This window comes from Temnothorax nylanderi, unplaced genomic scaffold (assembly GCF_030848795.1).
Source record: "Temnothorax nylanderi isolate EJ_2023f unplaced genomic scaffold, tnyl_v1.0 TNYL_tig0297_pilon, whole genome shotgun sequence".
NCBI lineage: Eukaryota > Metazoa > Arthropoda > Insecta > Hymenoptera > Formicidae > Temnothorax > Temnothorax nylanderi.
The window spans coordinates 107,820-130,599 of NW_027249359.1; the positions used below are offsets into that span (position 1 = coordinate 107,820).

The 22,780-nt window shown below is 37.4% G+C and overlaps 2 protein-coding genes and 1 long non-coding RNA gene across 3 annotated transcripts; 1 reads left to right on the forward strand and 2 right to left on the reverse strand.

Moving 5' to 3' along the window:
• The first annotated feature begins 2,039 nt into the window (after nucleotides 1-2,039).
• Nucleotides 2,040-4,582, forward strand: LOC139780773 (T-box protein 2-like). Its single transcript, XM_071719490.1, is given in 2 exon segments — nucleotides 2,040-2,310; nucleotides 2,313-4,582. Coding segments are annotated over 2 exon segments (750 nt in total). The 5' UTR covers nucleotides 2,040-2,043; the 3' UTR covers nucleotides 2,796-4,582.
• Nucleotides 4,583-10,350: 5,768 nt separating this feature from the next.
• On the reverse strand, nucleotides 10,351-11,626 carry LOC139780779 (uncharacterized). The gene is made up of 2 exons (XR_011720335.1): nucleotides 11,335-11,626; nucleotides 10,351-11,249 (listed from the first exon to the last, which is right to left on the reverse strand). It is a non-coding gene; the product is annotated as an uncharacterized lncRNA (long non-coding RNA).
• A 2,795-nt stretch (nucleotides 11,627-14,421) lies between these two features.
• Nucleotides 14,422-16,252, reverse strand: LOC139780769 (uncharacterized). The gene is made up of 2 exons (XM_071719485.1): nucleotides 14,633-16,252; nucleotides 14,422-14,553 (listed from the first exon to the last, which is right to left on the reverse strand). Exon 1 carries the CDS (start codon nucleotides 16,250-16,252, stop codon nucleotides 14,642-14,644), a length of 1,611 nt encoding a protein of 536 aa, XP_071575586.1. The 3' UTR covers nucleotides 14,422-14,553; nucleotides 14,633-14,641.
• Between the last annotated feature and the right edge of the window lie 6,528 nt (nucleotides 16,253-22,780).

Consider the following 22,780-nt stretch of genomic DNA (forward strand, 5'->3'; position numbering starts at 1 on the left):
TGCATCTTTAAGCTTATCGGTTAAATAAGTTTTGATAAATGATAGCATTTATCTTGTGTTTTTACTAAATCTAGAATTTATTGGTACCTACAGTAGGGTAGACGTATGATGATGAATAGTTCACAAAAGAGTACTTTTTAATGAAAAGTAGATTACAGCGGATATACTGAATAGTCCGAGCTTGTAAAAATATCGTTTTGTTAATGATACTACGTAAATGTAATTTTCAAAAAAGGTAAAAAAAAAGACGCCAAGCACACATTTATAATATACATTAATGATACGCGAGATTCACTTACGTGTACAAGCTAAACGTCTATTGTTTTCTATTTTGTATACATTGAGTATAATTATGTATTTTTATTTTGATATTTAAAGGCGCACATTATGTCATCGTTTGAAGTTCGGCCAAAACAGTCGTTTATTATAAGTTTTAATACGATATCGTAACACGCGATTTGGCGTGAAAACGTGAGTTTTCGTTACCGCAGAGAGAGAGAGAGAGAGAAAAAGAGAAAAATCTCGAGATTCCCAGTGTACATGGATTTTTACGTAAATTTAACATTGTAATGACTTAACGCATTTTTATTTTTTGATATCCTCTTTCTATATTTGTAAAGAGTGTACAGAAGAATGGTGCACGGAAAGAACGGTTTTGCTGAAGTATCAGTAGATAGATACAGATCTGAAAATAATTTTGTTGCATTATCAAAATAGTTATGTAAAACAATCAAACTGATTACTAAAATATCAAAATTTTTTACAGGATTATCATCATACTTCAGCGACCTACTATAATTATTTTAATGGTGCAACAAAATTATTTTTAGACAGAAAACCGTTCTTTCCTTATGTGTAGATTAAGGGCGTGCATTTCCATGATGCGTGAATAAGAAACTCTGCAAGTCTCTGGCTTTCGTTTGCGTTTCACAAAACCGAATTTTGAACCCGTACTATCATTATCAACAATTTCTGCGTGGTCGACGTTACTTTGTACATGAGCGTGAATAAATTGCATGTTATCTTTTTTAACCCTAGGTATACACAGTCTTATTTTGTCTATACACTTATACACTGTAGGGTCTCGGAGACCTCATCCCATTGTCATCGTAACTTCAGCAAAAATGAATTTCAGTTTATTTATTTATTTTGTTTTAATCGATCAAGAATCGATCAAGGAATAGGCCCATAATGTATAAAAGTCGATAGAATTAAAGAGTTCCGAGATATACGAGTAAAAAAAAAGAATATATGAGACAAAAGTTTCTAGGAACGCGAAAAAAGGAAGCTGGGCTGGGGTCTTGGAGACTTCACTGTGCATACCTAGGGTTAATAAGCAGCACTGTGCTGCTGTATTCTCGATGCTGCATAGCAAGGAAGAAATCGATATAATTCATAATTTTATTTAAAAAACCGTATATATGCAGTACACGGAAAGAACGATTTTGCTGAAGTATCTAAAAATTTAGCTAGATACAGATCTGAAAATAATTTTGTTGGTCCATCAAAATAATTATGTAGAACTTAAACTGATTGCTAAAATGTCAAAATTTTTTACAGAATTATCATATTTCAGCGACTTACTATAATTATTTTAATGGTGTAACAAAATTATTTTTAGATCTGTATATTTAGCCAAATTTTTAGATACTTCAGCAAAACCGTTCTTTCCGTGCACATATTTTTATCAGGGTCTAAATATCGCTATATTACCTTATATATTGCCTTTTGTGAATCGCGGTAGAAAGGACAAAAGGTTCATGGACACATAGTTGTCTCATGTGTTGGCGCCGAACGACCGACGACACATATAGTTCGCTTAGTTTCGGCGGATTGCACTGATCCCGTTTTGTGGTAGGTCACTGGTAGGCGAGAACCGGTCGTCTCAGTTCCATTCTACAACTGCACGTGATTTCGACGTTCGTTCTGACCATTTCCGTGTTTGCCTTATACCTTACACCGACGGTGTCGGAGAAAAAACGTCGATCATCGGAGATGTTTCTTCAGGATGCAAACAACGTACTGATGCTACTGGAACTGAATATGCAACTGGCATCGCCACTCTTCGCGCAGTCACCGATCGCTCTACAACGCAAATTAGGTGAGAGGATGAATTCAAGCGAATGGGTATTTCAACCCCCATTGCTGCGCGGAGTCAACGTGGAGCTGCTTATTCGAAACCTCTGGCAGCAATTCTACGAGAATAATACAGAAATGATAATTACCAAGAGCGGTCGGCGCATGTTCCCGTCCGTTCAAATAAACGTAAACGGTTTGGAGAAACGTGAGAATTATTATGTCCTCATGGAGATATAGCACCGGCCTCCGATTGCCGTTACAAGTACTGTAAATACCAGAACGGGGGCGAGAACAGCAATATGGGTGGCTGGAGTTTTGCGGAGCCGGCAGAGCCGCAACAACCCTTTGGCTCGATTTATAAGCATCCCGAGAGTCCGGCAACGGGGAGCCACTGGATGGACAATCCGATTAACTTCAATAAATTGAAGCTCACGAACAACATCAACGACCCCAATAATAACGTGGTATTAACATCGATGCACAAATACGTTCCTAGGATCTGGATAGTCCGTTGCTTCGATGCGAAGAACTACAACGAGCTCTTTACTCATTCAACCGCGTTGTTTGCTTTCAAGGAGACGGAATTTATCGCGGTGACGGCATACCAAAACGAGAACATCACGAAGTTGAAGATCAATAACAATCCATTCGCAAAGGGTTTTCGCGAGATGGGTCAGTCACGGTTCAAGCGAAAGCATCATTCGATCGATCATTAGGCCTAATCGGATTCCAGTCCCGACGAAGGGGTCTTATTGACCTACGACTCCGAATCGAATCAGCTGAACGACCTCCCCTTAAGGGTTCCAAGCCCATTAAAGCATGCGATTATCTTTTACTTTAGCCGGGGAGTCGAAGTTGGTTGGCCTTGCAACGTGGGAGAAGCGGACGTGAATCCCGCCACCGTTGCGAGTCGATCCCCGGCGCCGAGCATGCTTGAAACGCAGTGCCCGTGCACTGCGTTTGACACAGATGGATATCCATTCACGAAATAACTTATTACTATTTATTTCTATTTTAATTTGACACGTCTACTGGAGGCAAGTCTCGTCGAAACCGTGGACATGTTCGGACGTGTTTTGTCCTGAATAATTTTTGAAGATTGCTGATGCAATCAACGCCGAGTTTGGATTGAATCTTTCGGGATTGGATTGAATCTGTATTTATTATTTTTGACTTGTTCTTGGCCGTTATGTAATCCTGAGGAGGATTCGGTGCTATAAAATTTACAAAGAAGAAGAAGAAGAAGGCTATTGGGGGCCACGGTTACTCGTGGCATGAGTTTCGTGCGTCAAGAGGCGTAATCGTTTCTATATCCGATAACTAGCTCCTACTCTCGAGGAGCCAGCTACGGAGTCACTGGGTGTCTCCGCACTAACCGAGTCATCAATCTCGCATCGTGCGTGCACAGTGCCCAGACCATCCGAGAACCCGGGCGTGAAGATTCATTCTTAACTTCTTCATATTTACTGCGTGTTGTGGAGCAAACGGATTGACAGCCTCTTAGAGGCGCAGTCAGATCGCCATTGACGCCACTTGATTACTGCAGAACGCGCTGGTCAGCCGACATCAGATCTTGCGACCGAGCCGTACTGAATCGGAACAGCCCCATTGCAGCGGTTCAGCGAGACCACTGGGAGGTGGGCGCATGACTTGACTGGGAGAGGCTATATATTCGCATCACCAGACCAGTAACTGACTCTGACTCCAGGCCCAAAGAGACTCGTGCAGAGAATCAATGGCTTAAGACAGCCTGACTTCTTCGATACAAAACGCCAGTGCTCGCACCACCGTAGTTTTCAGGCCACTTGAATCTTTGGATTCTAACACGGATTCGCCACTTTTTTCGCGTTCCTTTCTGCCACGATTTACAAAAGGTAGTAGTCTTGCCGCTGTTCGCAACGCGGACGGGAGCGAGGCCGCCGTGGCCAGCGTGATAACTGGTAGTAGGTCCGAGAGAACGAGTACGTGTATACGCGATTGCGTACTTAACGCGGATCGGCGAGTGACCGGTCGGTCGGCCGCGGGTTTGGTACACGGCCAACAGTGCCTCCGATCACGTAATCTAACTGATCGTTTCCAGTTTTGCCGACGTGAACTCGCTTCTAGTATTAGGGCCACGCGAAGTAAGATCATCTCTGCTACTCAATATGTCGTTAACTCTTTAGGGGCCTGTGTACATAATTATGTACATTAAAAAAAACAAAAAAAAACAAAAAAACATAAAAAACAAAAAAACAAAAAAGAACAAAAAGAACAAAAAACTAAAAAACTAAAAAAAACTAAAAAAATTTCATCAGGGACGTCTTTTAAGACTATTTTATAAATTATAACATTTTTCTCCAACGGGATCAATGTGTGGCCCCTAAAGGGTTAATTTAACTAAAACAATGTTAATTTAATTATTAATTTGACTAGTCAATGGAGTAAAATAACATTATTTGTGTTAAAATAATTGGGTATGGGAATAAGTTTTAATCGTTTTCCATAGATGGCATTAATAGTATCGCTTGCATACTTTTCTAACCTTTCGATAGATGGATTAACAGCTGTGTATGTCAGCTGTGTAACGCAGTATAAGACTTCTGTTTGAAGTGTAAACAACAAGTATCATATCGCATCGAAAATGTCGGAATTTGTTCCAAAAAAGCAGCATTTGTGGGAAGTTCTTCTCCACTACTATTTTTTGAAGAAAAGTGCTGCGGAAACGTGCCGTTTGCTTGTGGATGTTTACGGCGACCATGCTCCATCGGAGCCAACTTGCAGATATTGGTTCCAACGCTTCAAAAGTGGTAATTTCGATGTCAACGACAAAGAACGCGAAGGTGCCCCAAAAAAGTTTCAAAATGAGGAACTTGAGGAATTGCTTGATATTGATCCATGTCAGACACTTGAAGAATTATCTGAAGCATTGGGTGTTGATCGGTCCACCGTTGGAAAACGCCTACATGCGCTAGGAATGGTTCACAGGGTAGGAAATTGGATACCACACGAGTTGAAAGAAAGGGATATTGAAAGGCGTTGGTCATGTGCGAAATGTTGCTTCAACGACAACAAAAAAAGGGTTTTTTGCATCGGATCATCACTGGCGATAAAAAATAGATTCATTATGACAATCCTAAACGCAAACTAGCATGGGTGATGCCAGGTGAACCAGGTCCATCAACACCAAAACGCAATATTCACTGGTCAAAGGTAATGCTCTGTATCTGGTGGGACATGCGGGGTGTAGTCTACTATGAGCTACTGAAACCGTCCGAAACTATCAATTCCCAACGTTACCGACTTCAACTAATGCGTTTGAAACAAGCTATTCAAACAAAACGGCCGGAATGGCACGATAGACACGAGAAGCTGATTCTGCAGCACGACAACGCTAGGCCACATGTTGGTCAACCCGTCCGAACATACTTAGAAGGGGTGAAATGGGAGGTCCTACCCCACCCGCCGTATTCACCGGACATTGCCCTTTCAGACTATCATTTGTTCCGGTCGATGCAGTCGGCACTTACTGGAGTGCGCTTCACTTCAAATGACAGCATACAAAAATGGGTCGATGACTGGATCGCATCGAAAGAAATAGAATTCTTCGCTCGAGGAATCCGTTTATTGCCTGAAAGATGGGCGAAGGTCGTCGCTTCAGATGGAAACTATTTTGAATAAAATCATTTAATATCATCATATTCAAACTATGTTTTTTTTCTACATAAAAAACGATTAAAACTTATTCCCATACCCAATTATTTTAACACAAATAATAAATTTCGTCACATGGTAATTAAAAAGAACAAAATGTTATTTAACTCAAGGTATTGGTTTAAATTTTATCTTTTGATATTTAATAGCGTAGGGACAATTATAGTGTAACTATACCATTTTTTATTTATATAGAGTATATAGACTAATGATTGTATGTATAGAATACTTTGTAATTAATTGTAATTGCAAGCCGTTTTATCAGACAATGTAAATCCAAGTGTGTTATTTCTACACGCATATACGTTTAAAAATGACACATTTGACTGAAGCTCGTTTTACATGTTTTGTTGCGTGTTAAATCAACACGTTTAATCATATTAATGTGTTCAACCGTGTTAAGTGGCATTATTCAAAACGAAAAGAAATGTGTAAGAAGAGCTTTAGTTAAAATAACACACTTGTATTTGCAGTGAATTAGCCGCATAGAAAAAGAATTTTTTATTATTTCATAAAATTATACATTTCTTTTTTAAATTAAAGAAAGTTACGCACGTTGCACGTAACTTTCTTCAACTTTTTAATACGCCATGAATGTCTGTACTCAGTGCATTAAATTATGCGTTTTACTCGTTGATATTGTTTACGATAATTTTATCGTTGCATCTTTAATCGATTATACGCGTATATATCGATGCTGCGAGATTTATATAAATATTAGGCCCAAAGCACATAACATGGCGTAGCGATATACGACGGTCGTAGTCCTCGACCTGACAAATCAGGATACGCCAAAGCTTGTGCGTTACTTACGTCCACGACTACGACTGTCATATGTGCTTTGGCCCTTACTCATATAACGAATTTTCTCCGTGAATATATTTCCGATTTAAGATCGATTTAGACATAATCGTGCCGTGCCCATACCGTTTACGGACAGAAAGATTTAGACTCGTTTCACACGTAGGTATCCGGCACTGGACTAACGATGCCGGGTATCCGATCGATTTTGTTTGTTTTCACAAATCGGCTATCGGAGAAACGTGTAAATGCTTTCATATTAATCCCATACATTTCGCGATCGGATACCCGGCGCGGGCGTCAGTAGTCCAGTGTCGGGTACGTGTAAAACGGGGCTTAGTCGAATGTCATCCGTTGCATTTTCGAATATCTTCTTAACTATTATAGTGGCCGGATCGCCACTAGTTAGTGGTAGAGTTGCAGGCGTTTTGATGGGAGTTTTAAGAAGATATTCGACTTCGAAGGTCTGCCGTGAATGTTATTTGCATTTTGATGATGATTTTTAAAAACCCTTAAATGCCACCCGGGGTCCAGCGGACCCCAGACCCTTTAGAATGATATATTTTTAAATGTTCCCTCCAAAAATGGAGCTCATATTTATTTATTTATTCATTTTTATTTTTTTGATTTTGGAGCCAATATTTTAACTGTTGGCGATCTTAATTTTTTATACTATGTTGAAATTGAAATTTTAACAATATAAGCATTTTATTCTCTTTTCTAAGCCTTGAACAACATTGAAAATAATTTTCATAACTAAATATCAAAAAATCAATAAGTAAGGAGACATTTTTCATGCTGGGGTCTTTTAGACCCCATGTGTCATTTACGAGATTCTTGAGAGGTGTGGCATTTAAGGGTTAAAAACAATTCTAAGATTTTGCAATTTTTTACTTATCAGGAACTCTAGAACTTTTCAAAAGAAATCAAATGAGCCACTTAGAACTATTCTGACTTTAAATCAAACTTTTCTATTTTTTTTTTGAAAAAAAAAATGTTTTTTATCAGAAACTCTAGTACTCGTCAAAATGCTGCAGATGAGCTATTCAGAACTATTCGGTCTTGAAGATGGGTGTAAAGTTAGCATTCCATTTTTAATTGCCTTTTTCAAAGTGTTAATCGCCGGAACTCTTTTTATAAACATAACATGCAATGTACACGTCATCTTTGAAATTATCGAACTTGGTACTCAGAAATTGCGCCGAGCATGCAGTCGACTATGATTCGATTAAACGATGGATACTTTCTACTCATTCTTGAGCGACGCGAAGACACTTTAATTTCTAAATGTACTGCAATGTAACATGCATTTGATCGATTATATAATACTTAAACAGAATGTGCGTATAAAATAAACTTATATTTAAAAATTATAATTACATTGTTACTTATAAAGTACGCATATATCTAATGTTTACAGTTAAGAAGGTAAATGTAAAACAAATGTAAGAAAAATGAGTTCTAAGTTGCAAAGCGAGTAGAGCAAATTTATCTTCTTATTCTCCTAATTTAAGAATGCAAAGAATTTGAACTAAAAACTTAATTTTATACATCTGCATACATTATACTCTCAGAGTATACTCTGCACAATGAAAGAAAGGGAGAAATAATTTATTTTCCCTACAACACACCCGTAAAGGACACAACGAAGCGCGGCATACATTTGGTAAAAGAAAATCAAGCTCGCTATAAAAGTAAACGTTCTCTAGCGTTGCTGAGCTTTTAAAGATCCCCGTAATCGCCTTTAAAGTCCATCTATAAAACTCTTAAAAATTTCATATTATCGATAAGCCTATTTGCGCAGAAAGAGAAATTAATTGTGCAAGTAGGAACTTGCACATTGCTTCTTCATAGCTTTTAAGTGTGCAATAAAAATATTCGGAATCTTCGTGTACTACAATTTTTTGTCTTATAGATTAATATCTTCTTAAAGTATTAATACTTTAAATGACATTTCTTAAAATGACATTTATTATGTGAACCTAGCTTCGTATATAATTATCGTAATAATCATTGGGGGCATTCAGGAGCGCAACCGCTGCCTGAACGCTGAGTGAGCTCTTGCATCTGATAGGCGTAAATTTTTAGATCTAAAGAAATATCCCAATCAGATACAAGAGCTCACTGAGCGCTCAGTGAGAGGTTGTAGTGCTGAATGGGAGCATTTTTTAAAAAAAAGAAAGTCTAAAATAAATTAGAAAATTTTACAGTTTAGTAGCAATCTTAATTTCAAATTATATATTTTGCAGTTTTAAAAATTTGATTGATCAGTTCTCGTGTTACACACATTTGAAATTTCGGAGAATTCGTACATACATAGAAGCTTTATAAAACTGGGTCTAATAAACCAAATCTTAAATAATTACATATGAAATAGGGATAGAAAAGACTGAAGAATATAATAGAATTAGAAAAGTTGCCAATAATTAATACTAAATTGTCAAAAAATATCAATTTATGAAAAGTCTCAATTGTTGAGACTTGAGATGTAGCCCTTAAAGGTTAAAATTTTAAAATATTGGCAATTTTTCTAATTCTATTATATTCTTTAGTCTTTTCTACCCGTATTTTATATATAATTGGTTAAGATTTGGTTGATCAGTTCTGAAGTTATAGAAACGGTAAGTTTGGCACATACATACATACACACGTACACACATACATACATACACACATACACACATACCGACATTTTTTAAAATAGCGATTTTTCCACGTTTTAGAACATTCTAAACACATTGGCAGCGGCAACTAAAAAAAAATTTTTTTACGAAAACAGCTTCCTCTATGAGGAAGCAAAAATAATTATTACCGTAAGTATATGACTTCGCGCGAAGCAGGTTGTGCTTTTATGTTTGATTACATGTTACCGCTAATTTCGTTCTAATGTTATATGTTGCAACGTTACAAGCTGTCATAAAGACGAGATAAAAAGTGAACGTAAGTTTCACAGATCAGAATATGAAATATGTCGAACAGTGTCAAAATACAACGCGATACAGAATTAGAAAAAAGAATTTAAAAGTGTACAAATTAGAAAGTTGCACATTACTTCCGTGAAGAATTAACTAATCGATTGAACAAAATGGAAATAAAAAATATCCGCAATTAGTAGGAATTATTTTATTAAAAACATTAATTATTTAATTGATTTTTGTAATAGTATAACAGATATTAGTATAACAGGTATTAGTCGCAATAAAGATTATCACAATACAAAAAGGGTGCAAGTAGAAACTTGCACATTGCTTCCTCATAGTTTTTAAGTGTGCAAGTAGAAACTTGCACATTGCTTCCTTATAATTTTTAAGTGTACAAATTATTGAACATTACTTTCTCACAATTTTCAAGTATGCATTCATTTTCTAGATTATTCATTTAGGCGCATTAGCTCGTCCACCCGTAAGTACAATGGCAAGCAATGGCGCTAGGAAAAAAACAATTAAGGTACAATTTCACCTATGTGAACAATTTCATGGTGTCGCTTGTAGCAGCGATGAGTGGTCACGTGACCGAATTCTGGAGTATTTATTTTACACAACACAATTAATCAATATAGGGTAACTCCGGTATTAACGCCGCGCGAGGATTTACGCCGCAGAAGTCAGAAAAAAATAGAAGGAACAGAAATACTTGCTCGCAATCACACTGTTATAACATTTTATAACTTATTATGACATTTTATTGCCTTATTTATAAACATTATTTGTATTTTTTTTATAAAACGTATATTTCACCCATGGTGTCATATAGCCCACCCTTATGGGATATATGGCAAAAACGAAAGGGTTTCTAAAAATTTTTTTTATTAAATACAAAGACTAAATATTTCTATTATAAACTATCTTTATTGCTTATCCCCGCAGGGTTTGCAAGTCGTTTTTGTAAGGAACGTTACCCAAACCTTTACTCTACTACCCTTTCTCCTCTCACTTTAACCCTCTTTTTTTTGGACCAACGGTTTAACGTCTCTTCCGAAAGACGGAGCCCAGTTTACCATCTAGGGACTGTATCATACGAGATCTATCTACTAGAAGGGGGGGGGGGGGCAGCGTTTTGCTGAGAAAAATTTTCATCGGCCTAGCGGGATTCGAACCCGGCTCTCCGGATTACGAATCTGGCGCTCTACCCACTAGACCAGCCGTCTCCCCAAGACTGAATATTTCATATTTCTATTTTTTTTATAGTAGTAGACAGTATAAAGTTTTTATTGGTATAATTTATTGTTCTTAAACATAGTGATAAATTAAGTTTCCCTTAGCTGCGGCGTATATACCGGAGTTACCCTAATCATCAAAAATTTATTGCTTACATTAGTCCATTTACACGAGCGACAGTCGAAGTCAGCGACATATGAAATCACGTGACTCATTTGTCGCTGAATATGAGCGACGAGCGACACCATGTACGCTCTACCGGCAGGAATGCCTGGACATAATACATATACAATTTTCAGATTTACTCGCCGATTAATCGATTCTTTACAACTTTTTAATATGTCTGTAAAGTGATGAGCTAGGCACCGAAAATTTTACTGAGGCTACCGGCACAGTGCATATACCGTTTTTAACATCTGTGATCGCTTTCGACAAATTTTCTTCTGGATATTTTTTGTATTTTTTGTATTTTGTCTTCGATGTTTTCTCCTTTACTTTAGCTTTTGTTGTTGAGCTTTCCTGAAATAAAACAATAAAAAAGATTGTAGCATAAGACAAAAAATATATCTTGGAAACTCTGTTTCTAAAATAAGGATTTCTTTACCTTATCCGATGGTATTAAGGACTCCGCCTTGGTTCTTTGTCTGGTTCTTTCCGCCGTACATTTTGCACATCTCGCATTGGGCCTCGATTTTCATTTGTCTTGACCTGCGTAACACGGGGCGTAAATGTTAATTAGAGTAAGAAACTTTTCAGAATGGAGTCCGATTGAAATTATTCCGTTTTCCTTAAAAAAATATAACGGAAATAACTAAATTCTGATCGGAATCTATTTTGAATATAAAAGTTCCGTAATACGTATCCTGCAGTGCCCAAAGTTTCTCCTGTACGTTTTTGTCCTGTTTCTGTCACTGGATTCCCATCGGAGTAAATCTGAAAATTGACATTGTGTATGTATTATGTCCAGGCATTCCTGCCGGTAGAGTGTACACGGTGTCGCTCGTCGCTCATATTCAGCGACAAATGAGTCACGTGATTTTTTTATTTACCAATACATCAGGAATAATTTTTTTTTTTCTAAAAAGACTATATTATTTATATCATTATTTCACAAACATCTATTTAAATAAAAACAAATTAATTAATTATTAATTATTAATTTCTTAATACTTGCTTTTTTATTAATAAAGTTGATTCTAGGGAACCTCGCGAAGTGGAAAATTCTGATTTTAATGAAACTTTCCACACATGTAGGAGGAGTAAAAAGATGAATTTAGATATTTTTTGTAGCGGCCCAAAAACGGTTTTAAGGGGTGAAACCACTGCTCATATGTAGAGCGGTTTTTTGCTTTTCTCGATATATCTTGAAAAATATTTGAGATATCAAAAAATGTTTCGTATAAAAGTTTTACAGTAAAATCCTCTCTATTCGACAACATTAATAATATTTTTTAAAAATAATTTTTTAAACAAAATTTTGATTAAAAATTAAAAAGAAAATTTTTTTTTGAAATTTTATTAATGTGGTTGAATAAAGATGTTTTTACCATAAAACTTTTATTTGAAACATTTTTTGATATCTTGAATACTTTCCGAAATATATCGAGAAAAACAAAAAGCCGCTCTATATATAAAGGGTGATTTCACCCTTTAGAACCATTTTTTGGCAGCAACAAAAAATTTCTAAATTCATCTTTTTACCCCCCCCCTTACATGTGTAAAAAGTTTTATAATAAGAACATTTATGTGTATTTAACCGCAACGAATAATTTTTCAAAAATTTATGTATTTTTGCATCTCTTATTTAAAAAAATATCTGTTGCGTTATTTAATATTATAAAACTGTAAAATAAAGATACTTTTATACTGAATGTACTTATAATTCTTTAAACAATATTGTAACAATTTTAGCGCTAACTAAAAATTTCTAAATTTATTCATCTGTGTGTGCGTGCGTGCGTGTGTGTGTTTTATAAAATATTTTAAGTTTTAGATCTCGCGATAGTAGATCTCGCGAGGCTCGCTCCGACGCGCGACGCTCGGCGACCGGACTTGATGCACTGAGAGAAATGTTTTGTTGAAACAACCAAAATTTTGTTACCAATACAAAAACTATTTGTTGATATGTGATCAAACAAACCGTTGGTTACCACGCATAATATTATTTTGTTGACTGTTTGGTATGATGTACAATAATCCTTTGTGGTAAAAAATTGAATATTTTGTTACCGGAACAATATTCAGAATTTATTGACATTGGTCTCTTATAAATAAGTAAATCAATAAAACATTGAAGACGCTTTCACCACGAAAGTTGGATTAATTCTCTGCCGACGATGCTCGTAAAATGATCTCTATCTTTCTCAACCGGAGGTCATGCAATATATCTAACCTTTTTTTTACTTCGAGCAACACATTTATTCTATGATATATTCAATAATAGTGTCATATGTCCACATGGCTATAATATTGATGCAGAGGGTAATAATAAGCACACCTGACTTCTTGAATCAAGTTTAATTGAGTAAAAACACAGAGAGAAACTTTTAACGGGCGCAACGTACAAAGGTACAGTTTTTTTTTTGTTAGATCCCTCGGATGAGGGAAATTAAGTGCCTTCAGCACCACCTTAGGGCTATATGACACTGTGTATATGTATGAGTGTACGTGTAACTGTGTGTTTATGTCCGCGATGTAGTGAACTCGGTATGCCGTAAGTGCGTTAGGCCCAAGGAATTGCGCGGATCACTTCCCCCTGCGGCCTACAAATGTACAGCCGAATCTAAGAGGTTAGATAGGCGCGGCGGCGATTGGCGAACATAACGAAAAACGACTGGTAACGACTCTAGAGATAATAAATCCAATCGATAAAGAAGTCGGTAAAGAAGAGCAAGCTAAACACAACAGAGGGCTAGGGCGCGTTTAAAACAAAGTTGAGGAATGTCACTATGTTATCCTCCTATATGTATAATAAGAACTATTAAAAAACATTAAAAGAATTCTCAGCGATAAACTAAACACTATTACAATAAATATATCTCAGTACATGATTTAATTGTTAAAGCAAACTTATAAAAAATAAAATATAATTTTTTATATTTTCTAAGGAAAAAATTTAAATTTGTTTTTAAATTTATTTTTTATAAGTTTGCTTTAACGATTAAATCATGTACTGAAATATATATATATATATATATATATATATATTAACCCTCCGTCTGACAACGTTATTTGGGATCTTTCTATTGACAACGTGGATCTGTCGCCTTTGACGTTATTTTCCCATAACCTTAAAGTATTTTAAAAAATCTTCAAAAATTCATAAAACATCTGTGTGTTAACATTTTAGATAACGATTTTATATATAGTCATTTTGATAAACATCGTTTATTTAATATTTCCTGCCGGGCTTGCAAATTTTACGAGCAGATGTTGTTTTGGTTCGAACGCTGGTGACTGTCAAACGGAGAGCTAAGAAATTGTTAGGTTAACTGCAGGTATCATACCGTTCCGTATTGCTTTGTAACTACAATCAAACTTTATAATTACTACAACCAAATGAGTAACCAAATGAGATTGTTTAGTTAACTCAAAAAATTTACCAAATTTTGCTTGGTCAACCAAAAAATCACTACATTTTGCTATCGTAACAAAATTATTTATTATCTGTGAACAACTAAATTTTTTTGTTACTATTAGTATAACTTTTCTCTCAGTGTGGTGGGGCGAGCGCGCAGCGGTTCTTATGCCCGGTCTTCGTGCCCGAACGTCCGGACCCTATTGATGATATTCCCCATAAGACCATACGTGTTGACAGCGTTCCCTAGAATGTATAAGAATATTTATTACAAATATTAGTAATAAATATTATAATTATCTAGATAACAATATCTTTTACTTACGAACAATTCTTATATTTCATAGTATTTACAATCATGATATTCCTCAAAGAAATGATGCATACAAAAATATTTTTTGCACCAGGAACAACGTATTATGGCAGGTGCATCACATATGGAACAGCGTGGTATTTCTTGTATATCTTTTCCAGAGAAACAAAAATCTACTGGATTTTCAAACTGTGGTGGCCGTACGTCGATATAGCCACTTTTAAACCAAACGTATTTAAAAAGATTATGGAATCGTGGAGAAGACAGCTGTATATGCGTTAAGGATTGTAATTTAATGATATTATTTCTTAAATGTAAATTGATATCATAATTTAACAATGTAACGCGATCACTAAATGTCCTCACAAAGTTCTTCCACACTCTAAATCCATAAACATCAAGAGGTTGAATCATTGCTGTGGTTTTTTTTGGTATTGTTAAAATCCGTACATCTTTATCTTTAGATGGCATAAACTCTTGTAAGTTCGCAGGACAATGTCCGCTCCAAGAGTCTAGTAATAACACACTGAAACTTCCAGTTGCGGGTAAAAAAACATTTGTGAACCAAGATTGAAAGTGTTGTGTAGTCAGTTTGCCTGATTTCGATGCTGCGATGAAAATATTTGCAGGCCTGAACAAAGTCGCTTCTACGCGTGGTCCAAAACTTCCACTGGCCTCTTTCAATACCAAATAAAGAGGTGATTGTAATTGTCCACTTGCAGAAATTGTAGGCATAATGGTGTAGCTGTGTGTCATTGCTGATAGTGATTGAACTACACTTTCGACTGTTTTAACACCTTGTGTCGTTAACGTTCTGCCTGAATGTACTTCCAAATTAAATCCACTTTCGTCTGCATTATATATATTTTGTACATCAAAAACATCTATAAATGATTTTACAGAGCCTATGAAATCTTGGCACGCAATTTGTAATTGTTCTTGATTTTTCTTGGATGAATGGTTTACAAATTTTGTTATTTTCCTTGACACTATTCCGTGTTTTCTTTTAAAATTTAATATCCATGTTGCTCCTGCTTTAAAATGAGGAAGATTAATTTCCTCTTTTGCTTCCAGCGCCCATCGTCGCAGATCTATATCATGCATAATACTGTTTTTGTCGTTAGCGTCTTTGAATTTGTTCAAGACGTATTCAGAAATGTATAATAGTTTTTCTCTATGAGTACCACCTCTTTGTAGGGAGAGTTCCCATTTATACAGCTGCGGCAAGGACTTTACCTTTTTAAAGCGATGTTGGACTGATGATAAACTGTAACGTCCCTTTTTTCCACTTTTCCAGAATTCAACAGCTCTTCGTTTATAGTTATTATTTACAATTTCGTATTCTTCTGATGTACAACTATCTTCTCCCTCATCTTCATCAAGTTCTTCTACTTCTTCTATTTCGTCAGCTGCGACAAATTCTGCCTCGTATAAGTCCCAATAATTCTCAAATTCTAATGTAGTGTCGGTCTGCATAGCAAATGACATGTCATCCATCGAATTTTGTATAATATTCTTTATAGTATTATGCAATTCGATTTCTTTATCATTTGTAGGTGTTTGTGGAATATTTGAAATTTGGAATAAAACCATTAACATATTGAGAACATTCGCAGGATTTACACGTAACATTTTGGTTTGTTAAGCTAAAAATATGCACTTTTTTTTTAATTAAAATTTTTGACAATCTTTTACACTTGTATGAATCGTTAAACTCGTGGTACTTATACTAAAACTATGCGCAATATTTCCGACTTATATAGAGCCTTATTATCTTATTTATATCTTTATTATATCAGAATCTTCCGATTATGGAAAATTACTGCAAAATATCTTCACGTACAACGTGTGTGATTACACATTGCATTGCGACACTAGACGTAAATGAGCGATATGCACGTGTACATTGCACGTTGTACAATATACACATTGCAATATGATTATATTGTTTATATATTACACGTACATCATATTGCATATTTTCACGTAAATGAACGATATACACGTGGTATAATATAATCGCTTCTGTTAGGTATCACAGTATATTGTATTACGTGCATATCGCTCATTTATGTCTAATCACAATGCAGAGTAGTCACGTACGTTGTACGTGAAGATAGTCACATATCGGAGAGAGCCTCGCGAGATCTACTATCGCGAGATCTAAAACTTAAAATATTTTATAAAACACACACGCACGCACGCACACACAGATGAATAAATTTAGAAATTTTTAGTTAGCGCTAAAATTGTTACAATATTGTTTAAAGAATTATAAGTACATTCAGTATAAAAGTATCTTTATTTTACAATTTTATAATATTAAATAACGCAACAGATATTTTTTTAAATAAGAGATGCAAAAATATATAAATTTTTGAAAAATTATTCGTTGCGGTTAAATACACATAAATGTTCTTATTATAAAACTTTTTACACATGTAAGGGGGGGGGTAAAAAGATGAATTTAGAAATTTTTTGTTGCTGCCAAAAAATGGTTCTAAAGGGTGAAATCACCCTTTATATGTAGAGCGGCTTTTTGTTTTTCTCGATATATTTCGGAAAGTATTCAAGATATCAAAAAATGTTTCAAATAAAAGTTTTATGGTAAAAACATCTTTATTCAATCACATTAATTAAATTTCAAAAAAAAAATTTCTTTTTAATTTTTAATCAAAATTTTGTTTAAAAAATTATTTTTAAAAAATATTATTAATGTTGTCGAATAGAGGGGATTTTACTGTAAAACTTTTATACGAAACATTTTTTGATATCTCAAATATTTTTCGAGATATATCGAGAAAAGCAAAAAACCGCTCTACATATGAGCAGTGGTTTCACCCCTTAAAACCGTTTTTGGGCCGCTACAAAAAATATCTAAATTCATCTTTTTACTCCCCCTACATGTGTGGAAAGTTTCATTAAAATCAGAATTTTCCACTTCGCGGGGTTCCCTTTAAGCCGAAATCCGATAGCGGAAACATCAGCGATAAATGTAGCGAAACAGGACGAGGACTTCCCGAGAGAGTACTCGGAGGAGGATAAGCGGCAAATACTCTACGAATATCATGACTCGCCTACGGGAGGGCACCAAGGAGTCACGCGAACACTAAACCGTATCCGATTGCAGCACAGCTGGCGCGGAATGACGGCGGATGTAGAAGACTACATAAACAAATGCGAGCACTGTCAAAAAAATAAATTAAGTAGGAAAACGAAAATGCCAATGGTTATCACAGATACGCCCGAACGACCATTCGAAAAATGCGCGCTCGACATAGTAGGCCCGTTAACAGTCACGAACGGAAATAAATATCTCCTCACGTTTCAAGATAATCTTACGAAATTCAGCAAGGCAGTACCGGTAGAAAATCAGGAGGCGAATACAGTGGCAAAAGCTTTCGTAACGAAAGTAGTATTAGAACACGGAATTCCGGAGAAAATTCTCACGGACCAAGAAACAAACTTTACGAGTGAGATATTCAAGAACATGTGCAAGTTGCTGAAAATCGAAAAGATACAGACAACCGCATATCATTCCGAGAGTAACGGAGCGTTGGAAAGATCGCATCGTACTCTAGCCGAATATCTGAGGCATTACATAAACGAGGACCAAACCGATTGGGATGAGTGGATTCCCTACGCAATGTTTACTTACAATACGACGCCTCATACGACGACAGGACTGACACCGTTCGAACTCGTCTACGGACACCGAGCGAACCTACCGACAGCCCTAACGAGGCCCCCGAAATTAACGTATTCGTACGAAGATTACGCGAAAGAACTACGAGAGCGAATCCGCGCCACGAATCAAGTCGCGAGAGAGCATACCAAAGAAGAAAAAGAAAAAGCAAAACAACAATTTGATAAAAAATGTAATAAAGAAACATTTAAAGTAGGAGACAAGGTATTGCTACACGACGAAACTGTACGACGCGGAAGATCGAAAAAGTTAGAATCAAAATGGATAGGGCCATATGTGATCATAGAAAAACACAGCGGTGTAAATTTTACAATTAAGATAAAGCGCAAAACGATACGCGTACATGCAAACCGGTTAAAAGCATTTATCGAAGAGTACAGCCCACACGAAACAGAACATTAATAATAAGCAGTAGAAATAGCAAGATATAATAAAAATAATGGCAACTTACTGAAATACTACTCCCGACGAGGACGAATCAGGACCACATCCCTTTGTCCTGTTGCGGTGTGCAATGTCACCCGCAACGGAAAGATAAGCACCCCGGTGTCAGAACGGGCCACTTCCGCGTACGGTGGGGGAGATGAAATTGGGGCAACTCGCATTTCGCTGTTACAGCAGCCGGCGCAAGCTCTACCCAATACACACGTTGACACGCGTCACAGGTGGAGGGTGCGAAATGTTGAGCACAACGGAAGCACCGCATAATTATTTAAAATAAGAAATAACCCACGAAGAAAAACGAAATCACTTGACCAAAGGTAACAAGCAACTGACACGAGATCGCGCAGAAAAAAGCAAGAGAGCTAACCGAGACGGACGAACATAGTCAGCAAAACCCACGTTAAATCGGAAAATAATATGATAAGAAAACTTACGTTAATGCCGACGGGGAGCACCAAGCATCTGACCAGTCAAAAAATAAATACGCAACTCGACGAGCAGCAAAAACAACGTCATTTGATCTGGCACTCGATCTGTTTCATAAGACAGAAACTCCCGAAAACCAACACGATGAAGGAAGGGATTGTGAACGCGGCTCCAAGTTTCCGACAAGTCGGGCACTACCAGCACAGGAGGGGTGGTCCCCTCCCCCTCATCAACAGCCCGGAGCTCCTCTGGGGTCGCAACACCCCTAACGGGTACAAACCGTTCGAGAGGAGTCATAATAAAAAAAATTACCAGACGTTACACGACAAAAAGACAGTCTCGGACTAAAGTAACGCGCTAAAATATATAAAAACCAACAGCCGTAATCAGCAAAAATACGATAAAAATAACACCAAGTCCAAGATAGTATTCCTATTACAGGATACCGATCATCATCTTTCACCTAGCGGGAGAAATGTCACCCGAACCGATGCCGCCGTACGAGGTGACATCATTCAGCGACGAGCCAGGAATTTATTTCGAAAAAATCGGACACCTGCAGCAAACGAAAGCAACATGGAAATTAGCGATACGCATAGACGTAACCGCATTAAGAACCAGACATCAGAGGCTTCAAAGATACCTAGGGCACACCGAAGAACTTTGCAATTATGCCACTGGAGACATCAAAAATACATGTCAAATTGCTCTCCAAACCACGAAAAGAGAAAACGATAGAACGACACGCGCCCTAGAACATCTACAAACAAGTTACAAAGCACCCGTAACTAAACGAGGCTTAATCGATGCCATCGGCCAGATAAGTAAAACTTTATTTGGTACCATGGATGCTGAAGATGCAAAAATAATCAACGAACAAATACAACGTTTGTTGCTTGATAACCAGCAACAAACGCTACAGCACGCAGCAAAGAACCAGCTGAAGATCATCAACGCCACATTAGGCCACATGGAAAAATTAGAGCAAACGCTATCACACAACGAAAATTTACTGGCAAACGTTACAAGGAAACTGCACGACCAATTCATACACCGAGAGGAAATAGACGAACAAATACTATTGATAACCGCTATCCTAGCTGACCTCACGACAGACATAAACGATATTACAGACTATCTAACATATGCACAAAATGACATTCTACTTACACGCGTACTTCCATTAGAGAATATAGTCGTAGAATTAAAGGAGGCAACCTCACACTTAAGGCTCCTGGGTAGTCACCGCGGCCATATTGGATACTTACTATCGAGGCGAGGAAAACACCCAATTTTGTTGTGCGTGCCATTTTCAAATAAAAAGACATTTCAATAAAACATCACTATAGATTGTTTCAGAACACTTCCGAAATTGGCCGAAAACTACCCTTTTCCCTCGACAATAAACAAACAACCATAAAACAAAGCCTAAACATACGGGAAAAACAGCCGTTTAACGACTATCGAAAGGAGGTGAAAACGTTCCTTCCGCGTGCAAATCTTACTTTTCGGCCAATTTTACGACTTTTACGAATACGTTAAACGTTAGAGCACAAGCACAGAGCGAATAATAAAGAAATAGCACGCACAACAAAATAGGTTGTCAACATGTCACAAAGGACTGAAAGGACAGAATTCTCCATTGGAGAGAGTGAGAGGAGAGAGTTCTTATTTCTACCGCGACGGTACGTCGCCACTGTCGCTTCGGAGTTCTCGGCTCAGGGACCAGGAGCCTTAACCAGAGGACTAAACTTTCCATTTAAAATCCAGACAGAAAACTGGAACACTATTCAAAAATACGTAGTCGTAAGCGCGTACTACGACAATGCGAACATATACACTATCCTCGCGTTTCCAATAGTAGCATACTCGATATACGAAATTATAAAAATTACACCCGTACCAATACACAACGACCATAATGTATTCACATTACTAGAACCCTCACACACGCTATTAGGAGTAAACCGAGAAAATCATAATTATATAATACTAAAGGAAAGCGAATTAAATAAATGTACGCGAGAAACTACTAAATTTATATGCGATCAAAATTTTCCCGTATATTTTGTAACTGCGAATACACCAAGCGAGGTGCAGCTTTATATAAAAGCGCCTAGATACATAGAAAACCGTGGACAACGCCACATCATCTCAAACGTAACATTTTGGATAACATTAGCCGAACCCCAAACATGGTTATATTCCACTCCAAAGATATCGAAAATAATAATTCAGTGTAATGAGATGCCAGAAAATAAAATTAAAACTGAAAAAACCGGAAAAATAACATTACGCGATAATCTAAAGATCAAACGAACTTACCAAGTGAAGTTCGATCTTGATTATGCCGGGGGTCTCGTCTGGATGAATAATATGGTAGTAGTGCCTCTGTGCACGGCTTCAGACAACAGTGTTCAGAGATTCACTAAATCGAAAGCCCCGCGCTCAGGTGGCGCGGCGGGCCCGAGGCGCTGCGCCGTGGCGGCGCGCCGTGGCGCCCCGGCGTGGCGCCGTCCCCTTCATTGTTCAAAACCGGGGCAAATCATGGACGAGTCCTCGTCGTTTCAGGTGGAGGGATTATTGGGTGGGAAGTTCATCCGGACGAGACCCCCGGCATAATCAAGATCGAACTTCACTTGGTAAGTTCGTTTGATCTTTAGATTATGCCGGGGGTCTCGTCCGGATGAATAATATGGTAGATGTTTAAATAATGATTTGCCATATCGGTGTGGATAGCGAATCTAGTAGCTGGTGTTTATATAAAGAATTGATCTTGGCTAGGAACATCAAATGCAGTTTATTATGTCCCGCAGTGGGGTTTTTCTGTGACACATTTGGAGTTGTGTGAAAACGAGAAGTATTAGTAGTATAAAGCATAAGGCGTTAGTCTGACAGGATAGCGTTCGCAAAGGCGTGGGTATCTACTATTGGGCGGTTATAAAATTTTGCGAACGTTCGGGATTCGGCGGACCAGCCCGCTGCTCTCTTGATTAGGTCTACAGAGACGCCTTTTTTGGCCGCGAAGGATGTGGATGCGTGGCGCGTGCTGTGGGCGGTGAAGTTTCCTTCCACTCCGCATTCGCTTAGCGTCTCGCGAATCCACCTGCTTATGGACTGTACGCCTACTGCTTTGTGCGGTCGCTTGAACGAGATGAACAGTTTGTCGCAATTATCTGGCCGTAGGTTTTCTGTGCGACGCAGGAAATGTTCCAAGAGGTTAACGATACAGAGATTGCTGCGTTCCGTGAACCGCGAAAAGGTCAGGAGTGGTTGGCGACGGCCTGGAGCAGACGTTTTAATGCGATCGGGGACCGTAATAATCATTTTTTCCCCCGTGATGGAAATTTGTGAGCGTCTTAACGCTGCTAGTGTTTGACAGCGTTGGCCCGAGCCTAGGGCAAGAAGGAGAACCAGTTTCTTTGTGACTCTTTCCAAGGAAAGATCTTCATGCGGAAAAAATGTTCCGAGTTTCGAGATTACGGGAGCAGGATCCCAGATGTGGTCGTATTTGGGCCGCGGCGGCTTCAGGACGCTTGCTCCCTTGCAGAATCTCTTTATGAGAGGGTCTTCGCCGATTGTGT